The sequence below is a fragment of the Physella acuta genome, unplaced genomic scaffold (genome assembly GCF_028476545.2).
Source record: "Physella acuta isolate Inbredline_101_S28 unplaced genomic scaffold, ASM2847654v3 ptg000181l, whole genome shotgun sequence".
Classification (NCBI taxonomy): domain Eukaryota; kingdom Metazoa; phylum Mollusca; class Gastropoda; family Physidae; genus Physella; species Physella acuta.
In genome coordinates, this window is record NW_026731700.1 from 501,861 (window position 1) to 513,335 (window position 11,475).

The window sequence follows — 11,475 nt, forward strand, 5'->3', positions numbered from 1 at the left end:
CAACTATCAAATGGGTCCTCAATCACTCCGTCCTCCGTGGTTTTTAAATCACCATAGTTAACTTAAATGAAATAACCTGCTGAATTATAGGTGCTGTGGTGGGCAAGACTATCTGGTTCTGTATACCAGCAATACGAACAACTCTTGGGGCCCTTGTGCTCTCTTGGGCTGCCTGGAAAACATAACCTCTGACCTCAAAGTTTTTCTCATCTGCCAAGGCCTGTGCTTCTAATGGAAGCTCAAGGGAGCTAGATAGAACGGTGGGGAAAAAAACAACATTTTAACCTCTTATAAGTGATATATGCAGTAGTAGGTGTATGCCTAATGCCTAATAAAATTAATAAATTATTAATCAGAGGTTATTAATTATCCATCCATATTTATCAATAAGCTTACTATAATAGGCTTGTATTTAATAGGTAGATAGTAGATCTATAGGGTCAGCCATTACGGACTAACGCAAAATGATAAATTTTATTAAATTGAATAGTTATATAAAAATGTATAATGATTGTATAACTCACCACCAGTAAAAAATGCTGACCTCCCTTTTCAACCCCCCCCCCCCCCCCCTTTACCTCCCTCGTTCCTTCATTTCACTCCTCCATGGAAGAAATTTTGACGATCTAACAAATGTAGATTCTAAGTCTAATGCATTCAAAATAAACTCTTCATATTTAAAATTAATAAGGACACAATCTTACGGAAGGCTTGCACCATAAAATAAACGCTTTACATCCTTCAGTTTATCTGCAGGAATGAATTCATCAAGAATTCGCTCTATGCTTTCTGGTTCACCAGCCATTTTGACCCTCAATAACCTTTCCCCTGCTAACCATTGACCTATTGAACTTTGAACTGTTTTTAAATTTTGTTAGTTCCAGGGTGCAGACGCGTTTCTACTTTAACTTTCTACTTACTTAGGCTAATTTTTTTCCCATTATGAATTAATGTTATTTTAATATTTTAGTTACCACCTTCCCCATTTCGTCTAGATCTAGATCCATCTACTCTGTGTTTATTAATGCTTAATATTCTCTACAGTTGATAAACAACAGTCAACAGAGTCAGAGAGGTTTACAGAAGCTGCAACAACATCAATTCTGGAAGTAGATTTGGATTTGACTTCTCTTCCAAGTGCCAGCCAGTCAATCAATGGTTCATGATGTCCCTAGATCTGACAAATCTTAATCATAGCCAACAAAGTAAGTTTGTTTGCTCAGAAGAAAACTTAATAATACCAATGGTTTTAATTTTAGGTTAGGGTGTAGTTAAGGCTAAAGTTGGGTCCATGGTAATTCAAGTTGAAGGTATGGATATTGGGTAGCAATGCGCTCCTTAGTTTAGTGAAGTGTATATTTATTTAGTAATTAGTAATTAAGGGGTTTTGCTGCAATATTATACAGTATACAGAATTACAATGTCAGTATTGTAATTACTAAAGTAGCCTATTCACTATTTAGTATTTAGGAATTGTAGCACATGGAGTTTCTTTTTATTATCAATGATATCAATCAAAGTTAGGGTAGTCCAGGTATTGATAACTAATAACAGACACACACACACACAAAATAACAAAGAGAATAAGGAATCGTCTACTGAATAGGTAGGTTAAGGTTATAAATTTCATTTCGTTCGGGCGGGGGGGGGGGGGGGGCAGCGCCTCCCGAAGAGATGCCTGGAAGAAACTCTGCCTACCCTACACCCCCCCCCCGTGAAAGCAGCCTCCTCTTAGTTACCTCCCCTAAGTTTAAAATAGTTTCAAACTAAATTATCTGCCCCTAATAGGCGTCACTAAACCCGGCTCTACGATTGTAAACATTTAGCGTGAACCACAGCTCACCAGACCATGTGGGAGTGGTTGCTATATGCCTAGAGAGGAAGAGAGGAGACTGCTAGGCGCGCTTACAGCTTGGTGTTTTCTAACGTCTCCAAGAAGAGAATTATATATATAGATAATTTGGTCTAGCTATAATTTTATTTTTTTATACACATTTTTTTTTACCATATTATATATTAAGTATTAGGTTAAATTTTATCTACAATTAAAACCTGCAATTGAAATCTACATTTGTTTTTTTTTTCAGAAGTAAAAGAAGCTCAAGAGTTGGTAGAGCATTTAATGCTTGAAGTCAAAAATGCTTATACACTACATGGCAAATGTAAGAATTTTGTTACCATATTCCATCCTGGTGTAATTTCACTGTATATACAAAGAGGTTTTGATTTATTTAAATAATCATTGTCTTGTTGAAACAGTTTTTTTAGTATAAAATTATTTTTATCATCTATAATTGTTTAATATATTAATAAACTACATTGCAATTTATATTTCAGTTTTGACACTTAAAATTATATAATCATTAACCTAGATTCTACATACATTTTTCATCAATTTACTTGATTAAAAAATAGCATAAGGATTGAGGCAGTTGTGTTCATACCACAGCCAAAGATGCATGCCATCAGGTTTATAATTAGTTTCTTCAGATGCAACTCAGAGTGTTTTGACTTGAAGTACTCAAATTCCTGGCATATGATTTAAATTAAATTTTATATAACCCTTTCTAATATTATTCTTTAATTAACATTTTTAAATAGTAAAACCAATAATACCTAATTTATATTCTGTACTGTATCATTCTCCAGTGTCTGATGATTTGTTAAGTTTGTAAGTACACATTTGATCTTTTGTTAATGTTATTTACTTTTCTATTAATTTGTCACAAACATGTTATAAAAAAAAATTTCTAAAGCTGAATTGAATATAAATGGAACTTCAAGTAATTGTATTTTGACCATTTTTTTTTTTATTTTAAAAAAGAGTTTAAAATGCTTGTGTTATAAAATTTGTTTTATTTTTAAGCAAACAATTGTTTTGAAATGAAGATGAGTATTGCAATCATCATATTTATACTTAGCTATTTATGTTTATAATACTCATCATTTTTACCTATGATCATTTAGGGAATGAAACAAATTTCTATCACCAGGCTGAATTTTACATTTCAAGGTCTGCTTTTATCAGCTTTAGAACTAGTTGAAAAGCAATCAGTGACAAAGATTGTCTCCCCTAGTGGTAGAGCCTTATTTCAGGTGAACTATTTAAAAGTAGTTCTTAAACTTAAAGCTGTTTCATTATCATCTTTTTAAACATAATTTTTCAAGAAAAGTTATTTAATAGATGATTTAATATAAGCACAAAACAAAATATTTTTTCTTTAACCTAACCCTTGTTTAGATGCTTGGCCTATTTGTTAGTTTTAAATGAATAATTGTAGTTTAGTACAGTTTCAGCATTTTGTCTCAATGATTAGGTTGTAGGAGCATCTGGCACCCCATACACCTGTTTTGCAAGAGAAAATTACTGTTCCTGTCCAGCTTATCATTTTTCAGGTAACTTTATAATAAGACCATCTGTGATCATTAGCACACAATTCTATTTGTCTACTAATTACATATCTTTTTCATCACTGAGGAGGACAAGCAAGAAAATAAATAACTTTTTCAACACATTAAATGTAAAGAAAGTATCTTCTAACTTACTGAAAAGTTTTTGTTCTTCTTGCAGTTTTAAGAAAAGAAGATCACATGATGGTAAGTAACATTTAGTGGCATTTAGCTAATACAAACACTAACAAAATTTGTACTGCATAAGACCTTTTAATTGAACAGGAATGCAATTGATAAATCCATTTTATCACTGATGCATTTATTTATGAAATACTTGTACTAATTCTTTGATTTTAAATTCATATTAGAGTAGCTTTTTTTTTGTAATAAGACTGAAATAACTAGTTAAATGTACTTATTTTTTTTAATATTTTTAACCTGTAACACACCTTCAGCATTTTTATTGTACTGTCTGTCTAAAGTCAGATTTTGTAACTCACTTTATGACTTTATTTTTAAGGAGTGCTTTCACTTCTTTGTGAAACACATTTAATATTAAATTAGCCATACAAATTAATTTAAAGATGACTTAATACTATAACAAAAGTGAAATAACTAGAAGGTGGTAGAGATCCATCAGGTGAGCTGTTGTTGACAGTGCTGATTACAAATCTTAGAGCAAAAATTGACGCTTTTAAGTGGCAAACAGTAGATTTCTACTTATTTTGATTTAATGTCACTTGATCAACGATATTTGGTTGAACTACTTGTAGTCATTTGTGTGATTAGTTAAAGTAATAGCTGTAATAGCAAAAATTGATGGATAGGACTCATGAAATATTCCAGTACATTTTTGAACATAGTTATGTGTATGGCTAAAGAAAATCAGTGTTCATTTTTATTTCTTTTGTCATTTAAAAGTTTATATAGTTCTTTTGTTTACAAATTATCCATGATGTAATGCTGGTATTTGCCAGTAGTACTGAGTACATTTAAACCCTTTTTTCCCCCCAGTGCAAGCATGTACTAGCTGTGAAACTTTCAGAAGCCATGGGGAAAAGTAAATCATTATCTGTGTCTGATGCAGAAGTAACTCATATCATAATGTCAATAGAATAAACCTGGGTGTGCATCTAATGACAGACTGTGCTTGTTGGAAGGATGTAATGATGCTAAATGTTATCTGCAAACAATAGTATGGCAAGCATCAAATAAAACCATCAAGAGTAGCAAACATCAGTCAGCTGCTAATGCTGTAATGATTGCCAGCCACATAGACCTCTCTGTGAACACAAGTGATGAATTAAATTGTTTAAAGGGAATTAGTATTTTCAAAGTGAGTGAATAATGCCCACTAGTTTTGTAGACTTTTAATATTGGGATCTATACTATTAGATGAACAACATAATACAAGACATACTTTGTTGGGATTTTATTGAGGTTCAGTTGCTGTGATGGTTATATGTACAATGATATTATTGCTAAGGATGATGTTTCTTTTACCTGAACATTAGTTACGGGGGAACAATATTCTATAATTATACTTATTTATAGAGAAACCATGTCAACATATATATTTACATTTAATAAAGAAAAACAAGATACACACATAATTATTAATGTTACGGATTAATCATTTAGTAATTAAAAAAGGCATACATTATGGGACAATTTTAAATGTGCAGCTGTTTAAAGCACTGATTTGATATTTTCAATTATTTTTCTTTAATGATTTCAGTGAAAAGTTATTTTACAATTTTGCATAACCTAATTAAAAAAATATTTACACAATTTAAAACAGCAACATAAAATACTTCAGTGATGAATTATTTAGGTTGTTTTTATTAAAGTGTTTATTTTTTGGAAAACTAGTTATTGATTTAAAATATCAAAACCAGCAATTTAAAATAATTTAACAATTTGACTGATACAACACATGTAATGTGGTTCAAATCTTTATTTTTTTTTTTGTGAACACATTTTAAAGCAGCTGCAGAGCTGGATTTATATGTAAAACTTGTAGGGGTATAACTAAAATACATGGGTTTTTTGTTTTGATTACTGTGAAACCACTGCAGTATCAACCAAGGAGAATATACCTAATACAATTGCATTGATAATTTGTTGAAACTTAAATATATGTTTATTAATCATGTTACTTGAAGGTTATTAAATTCCTACAGCAGAATGAATAGGCTTCAGTTTTATTTCAATCCAGCAACTTGGGGTATAAAAAAATGTATAAATATTCACACACAGCAGGAAACAAGTTTACTGAAATAAAAATTCCCTAGGGAAAAATACACCTCTGGTTATAGGGTAAGAGTAAAGGATTTCAGTAGTGAAAATGCCTTGACATGAACATTAAAATTCAGTAATAAATGTAACCAGCATATTACCACACAAAAAGGAAAATCAATTTAGGAATATATGGTAAACAAATGCATGTAAGCCTGTGCAAGTTAAGCTACTAAGCAATATTTCAAAATTTAGCTGAAAGTTATTGATTTCAATAATGAACCATTTTATCTTTTGTTTCTGAGAATAATGCTGAACTGCCTTGATTTGTTACTTTTTTAAAAAGCTTAAAGCATTCAGTTTGTTGTAAAGGTAAACAAACAACAATGCATCCATGGAATCTATATCATTTGAAAAAAAATGTATTAGTATTTATTAATTCTTTTTAATAAATTAAGAAATGCGTGTTTGCTGCCAATGAAAGAATGCACATTTTAATCAAAATATTAATTTGATACTAACAAAATAATCTTTGATAGCAATGCAATAAATATAAGGAAAACAAGTTTATGTACACATTAGATGACCTTAGATTTAAAATGTTTGCCTACAAAACTACATGAAGATTGAACAAAGATGAAAAATCTGCCCTAAGCCACTCCAGCTTCAAGAGTCGCCCACTATATTGCACAAGTATTACAATTTTTTTTTTTAAAAGTTCATTTTTTGACCAGCCCAATTAAAACTATATTGGTTTGTTTGTAATAAACAGTATAAAAATTTCAGTCTGGTAAAAATATAAAATATAATATGCTAAATGAAACCTTGTACATCAGTCTTCAGGATATTAGTTCTTTTATTAAAACTTAAAAAGATTGGACGTTAAAACTGTTTGACACCAGTCTGCTTTATTTTGCTTCAAGTTGTCTTCGCCTTTTCAAATCGGGTGTAGGTAAAAATTCATCACTCTTTCTCTTGGCCCCTGAGGTTTTGTGATTGAAGAGCCGATGGTTTTCAGGAAAAAATGCTTTCTTAGCTGCCTTTCTAGCTCTCCTCAATGTGACCCGTGTCTTCTGCAGAAATCCTTTCCTGTTTTTAACCTTTCCCTCTTCTAGCATACTGTGAGCGGAGGTCAGGTCAGCTGCAGACAAGATACTATGCTGGGCTTCTGTCATGTCACCATCATACACACTGTCCTCTGCTGATAGGGCTGACAGTGTTGTCAGGTCAGTTAAGTGACTGACCGTGATATCAGGAAGATGATGGTTTAGGTCTGAGAGCTTGGATGTTGAAACAGATGTGCTTTTGCTGGTTACAACTTTTGTAATGCTGCGTTCCAATTTCCCTGTTGAAGTTGTAGCCAATTTACATGGCCCAGAGCTGTGATCTTTACGATGAAACATGTGGTCAATACCAATTTTAGATGCACGCAAGAAGTTTCCCCACCTCTTGGAGCCATGTTTTTTAATTGGTCCTGTTTTGTTAAGCTGTTTCAGTGGGTCAATAGGAGGAATGGAAGACAAGTCAGCTTCATTTAAGTCATCAACAATCATAGCCAGCTCTTTGCGTGATTGAATAGAAGAAGCAGCAGTAGCCATATCAGCAGCCATGAATGAATGAAACAAATGACTAGCTATGTCTCCAGATTTAGCACTGGAGACATAGGTTGATTTTGTTTTTTTGGACAAGAGAAAGCTCATCTCAGGAGTTAGACCAGTACAAGACACAGTGCGTGTGACCTCTCTTTTGTCCTTGGGCGTGGCCACATCATTCATACTCTTGGAAGTGTTCAACACTCTTTTGAGAGGTGATTTATCAGACTGCGCAGATATTGCTTTTTCAACAGCTTTGGTAATGTCAACTTTCTCTCCACTAGAAACAGAATTTCTGTTTTCCAGTGTTGTTGTCAGGACAGATGAATTAGATACAATTCCTGATTTCACCATAGAGGCTGAGAGTTTGGTCTTTGACCTGGATGGAGGCTGCAACTTTCTTCCACTCCTTGCCAACTTGCGCTGCGCACTTTTGGAGATGTGTCCCCTGCGGCTTCTAGTGGAGGAAAGTTTGGCTGGAGCACTGTGTGGCGTTGGTGGATGGCTACCTTCTCTAAAAGATGAACTGGGAGACTCTATGCTCTCATCTGAAGCAAGAGAAAAAGCCTTATCAGTTACATTAGCTGAGCTGCGGGATGAATTTTCTCCGTCACTTTCGTTGCTTCTGTCCAGGTCTTTAACTGAGCATGGTGTGCATGGTGGAGGTTGAGGTATAGGCCTATCAGGTTCTGAGTCAGACTCTTCCGTCTCTCCAGGTTTTTTAATCTCATTAACATGTTCTTCCGTTAATTCACATGGATTTTTGGTGCAATGTTTACCCTTTGAGGTAACACTATAGTTGGGTTTGTTGGGGATAACCAGCTTGGTGAAGACAGGTGAGCCTGATTTTTTATGGCTGTTGGTGGGACTTTGATTAGTCCGATTTAGATGTGACTGATTACCCTGTCTGACATCTGTTTTGTTCCAACGAGACAGAGCTTTAGGTATGTATTGAACACTGTCGTTGACACTTTCATTACAACTGTCCTCTGGCTTAGGCCCGGCAATAAATGACCGGCGCATCATGTGTTCAACAGCAGACTGGATTATAGAATCATCAGTTACACGGATGTGACTGTCACTTAAACTACAATTAGCATTTTTGTTACGAGATTTTCCTCTCTGATCTAATTCAGTGGGAAGTCTAGGCATTTTGTTGATTTGACAGTTGGTAATTTCTCCGCCAGAAAGCAGCTCTTGACGTTTGCGTTTTAGCAGGGTCAACTTGGATGGTCCGAGGGGGTCAATGAGGACAACAACACAAGATGTATTATCGGCCTTGAGGGCTTTAGATCTCCATTTGTTGAGTGCACGGGAAACTAAACGTTCGGCTGGATTACTCCAAAAACTGACAGCAACATTCTGTTAAGATAAAGATGATACAAATAAAAAACAAAACAAATGATCTGCAGATTTGAATAGGAAATTAGGAAGTAGAATACTTTCAACTTCCTATATAACTTTCAATTCAATATTTTAAAATTTAAAAAATAAATTTAACTAAGCCTATAAATATGAATAACTATCAATATTGATCTAGATACATAGTGAATTATATTTATTAGACATGACTATGTTGATAATAAAAGTTGCCTTGCCTTAGCGTTAATGACCAATCAGGCTTTTTCCAGTATTTTTTTATTGAATGTTTTATAACATATTTAATATTGCTGAAAAGCCAGATTCATTTCTAACATTTAACAATAGTTTTTTTAATATGAATTTGTATGTTATTTTGTCTAGAAATAAAGGGAATATGTTGTATTCACTTATTTATCAAGAGTTGTGATCCCTACATTTGGGAATTCAAAGTTAATGTTTTGGGAGGGTGATAAGGTAGTTAAAGGTTAACTCATTTGCTACTAAAGCCAATTTTATAAAAAGTTTTCAATAGTTATTTTTTAATAGTAATAAACTCTATGCACTTCCCTCTTTTTTAAAAATATTATAGTGTTTGATCAATACAACTTATGAGGAAATAATTCCAAAAAGGCAACAAATTTTAGATTTTACTTGACACTGGGTGCTATAAAAACTTACAGGATCATTGATTATTTTCTGTTCAAACTGTGTCTCTAGGTCCATGACCATATTAACTGATTCTTCAGGGGTCAACATATTCCACAAGCCATCAGAAGCCAAGATAAGACAACGATGTTTATTGGGATCCAGCTTTAACACAGCAACATCAGGATCAGGAGATACAACATAAGTTTCTGTATAATAATCATAGCTCCACAAGTCACCTAAAAACAGATTTAACAATCATTTTTAAAAACTGTAAATTCATGTACAAACTAATTTGCAATGTTAAAAACAATAACTTAAGTATTTTCAATTTAATTGATAAGCTTAGCTTTTGTTAGAAATAAAAGTTTGTTAAGAATAGTTATTACTATTTTCAAACAACAAAAGCAGTAGTTAGTCCTTGGGTAAAGAGTCGGCTTTTCCAAACCATAACAAAACTGACAGCACTAAACTGAGTAATTAATTCATAAATTAATAATAGAGAAAAACTAACCCAATGACCTGGCCACTGCAAGAAAAGGTATCTGGTCTATTTGTGTACTTCTCCTTACAGGACCTTTGTGATTAGTTTTTGGTCTGCTCCACACCACACGTGGAACACCACTTTTGTTGATAACTTCACCACCAGCATCTTCAATGCGCAATCTTTCATCTGGATCATCAGGCTTGTGTTCCTTAAATATACAGAGTGGAAATAGTTTTAACAACTGAACAAATGTAATCATACAAAATATCCCCTACGTAATATTATAAAGAAATCCCGCCAACAGTGGGACAGCACCATACTATTCAGCAATCAATTTATAGTGTCCTAAAGCTCTTCAGACATACACTACATGCTATCCAACCCCAGTTACAAAATATAATCACAAGACAAACTACAGCTCAATGATACTACAAATATGTTCAACTGGCTTTTATACTATAGCTAGTTTAAACTGCCTCTATCACCAAAATGATGAACAGTTCTGGTCTGGTGATTGTATTAAACCACTCATTAAGACTTTAGCTGGCTTCACAACAGAGACAAAAAAAATAGCTACCTTTGTAATACAAATAGCCTGGACTGGAAATGGGCCACTTCCATATTCATCATTTTCACCAAGGACTAAAGCTGAGTCTCCAACATGACCAGTGTAAAGTTTTCCTTGTTTTATAATTGCTATTGTTGCAGTAGTACCTGCAGTACTTGGAAGTCCTGTGACAGTCTTGGGCCAGGAATCTGAAGGGTATAATTATAGTTTAGGCCTAATAATTAGTATTAATTACCTTTATGCCTCAATAGTAGTAAATACTTAGTAAATACCTGTTCAATTAAGCAAATCAAAAAGGGGGAATTTTACATTTTTAAAGCAGGTCCTTCTAAAAAGTTTTAAATAGGGCTTAGGCCTAATCATGAAAATGTAAGCCTAACAGCCAAATATTAAATATAATTTATAAATAAATATCAGAGGGCATACGGCCTCTAGGCCTAGATCTACTTCTTTTCCATTAGATTTTAGTTGAGCTTTTGGCTATAAAATACTAGTCTATAAATAAACATGACCAAATTAAATAATAGTGTCACACCATTTGCCCAAGAATCTGCAGAACCAAGCTTAATTTAATTTAATAGGCCTATTTAATTAAAATAAATAATTAGGCTTAGGGTTTATGCCTTATTTTTAATATTTTAAGAAGCCTGATTTATTTAGATTCTAGATCTAGAATCTAGATCTAGTCTACATTTTATTATTAAGTTGACTGTGATGACTGATGATGACTCTTCATTTGAAGTTTAAATTTTAACTTTTGAAACAGAACAATGAAGAAAGTCCGCCAACAAAGACCAAACATCACAAATAGTAAAAAAAACTTACCGAGAACATTCCACATTGCATGATGCGTATCCAAAAATCCTTTTCTGATTGCTGTAAGAACTTCGTCGTCGTCGTCTGTCCAAAAGCCATCGAATTTAGTGATTTCGTTCAGTAGATTGTCTCTGCAGAAAACTGATGCTTCAGGACCGCCGTGTCCGTCAAAAATACCGAAATACGCAAATTCATAATCATCCGTATCTTTTTTAAGGAATTTAATAACATGATTATCTTCCATATACTTTCTAGCACCTTGATCACAGTTTCCAGAAACCCTAAGGTTAACACCAATTCGGTGACTTGTCATTTTTGTTTACGGCCAAAACAGTTTGTAGGATTCTAATGGCCGACATGAAGGCATCGTAAAA

The 11,475-nt window shown here is 33.3% G+C and overlaps 3 protein-coding genes across 4 annotated transcripts in view; 1 reads left to right on the forward strand and 2 right to left on the reverse strand.

Moving 5' to 3' along the window:
• LOC131936580 (beta-ureidopropionase-like) overlaps positions 1-850 on the reverse strand; it is an 18,507-nt gene extending 17,657 nt beyond the window's left edge. The window contains exons 1-2 of the mRNA XM_059293629.1: positions 705-850; positions 77-248 (exon numbers count right to left, since the gene is read on the reverse strand). Of these exons, the coding sequence (XP_059149612.1) occupies positions 77-248; positions 705-805 (273 nt within the window). The 5' untranslated portion in view covers positions 806-850. The remainder of the gene's footprint in view (positions 1-76; positions 249-704) is intronic.
• On the forward strand, positions 583-5,585 carry LOC131936581 (zinc finger SWIM domain-containing protein 7). Of its 2 annotated transcripts, XM_059293631.1 has the most exons (8): positions 583-635; positions 1,045-1,205; positions 2,088-2,162; positions 2,650-2,671; positions 2,994-3,096; positions 3,318-3,396; positions 3,572-3,597; positions 4,408-5,585. In XM_059293631.1, exons 2-8 carry the CDS (start codon positions 1,163-1,165, stop codon positions 4,510-4,512), a joined length of 453 nt encoding a protein of 150 aa, XP_059149614.1. In that variant the 5' UTR covers positions 583-635; positions 1,045-1,162; the 3' UTR covers positions 4,513-5,585. The 2 variants fall into 2 exon arrangements, with proteins under 2 accessions (XP_059149614.1, XP_059149613.1); XM_059293630.1 differs by lacking the exon at positions 583-635 and having other exon boundaries at positions 889-1,205.
• Positions 5,338-11,475, reverse strand: LOC131936578 (uncharacterized). The gene is made up of 5 exons (XM_059293628.1): positions 11,111-11,475; positions 10,295-10,473; positions 9,745-9,925; positions 9,264-9,469; positions 5,338-8,585 (listed from the first exon to the last, which is right to left on the reverse strand). Exons 1-5 carry the CDS (start codon positions 11,412-11,414, stop codon positions 6,540-6,542), a joined length of 2,916 nt encoding a protein of 971 aa, XP_059149611.1. The 5' UTR covers positions 11,415-11,475; the 3' UTR covers positions 5,338-6,539.

Excerpts from the sequence above, each read along its gene's own strand:
- LOC131936581 (XM_059293631.1), top strand. The coding sequence starts at position 1,163 with ATGATGTCCCTAGATCTGACAAATCTTAATCATAGCCAACAAA. Across the intron at positions 2,672-2,993 it reads TCTGATGATTTGTTAAGTTT|GCTGAATTTTACATTTCAAG; the intron begins GTAAGTACACAT and ends TTCTATCACCAG. Across the intron at positions 3,397-3,571 it reads TCCAGCTTATCATTTTTCAG|TTTTAAGAAAAGAAGATCAC; the intron begins GTAACTTTATAA and ends TTCTTCTTGCAG.
- LOC131936578 (XM_059293628.1), bottom strand. The coding sequence starts at position 11,414 with ATGACAAGTCACCGAATTGGTGTTAACCTTAGGGTTTCTGGAAACTGT. Across the intron at positions 9,926-10,294 it reads AGGCTATTTGTATTACAAAG|GAACACAAGCCTGATGATCC; the intron begins GTAGCTATTTTT and ends TGTATATTTAAG. Across the intron at positions 8,586-9,263 it reads AGAAAATAATCAATGATCCT|AATGTTGCTGTCAGTTTTTG; the intron begins GTAAGTTTTTAT and ends TTATCTTAACAG.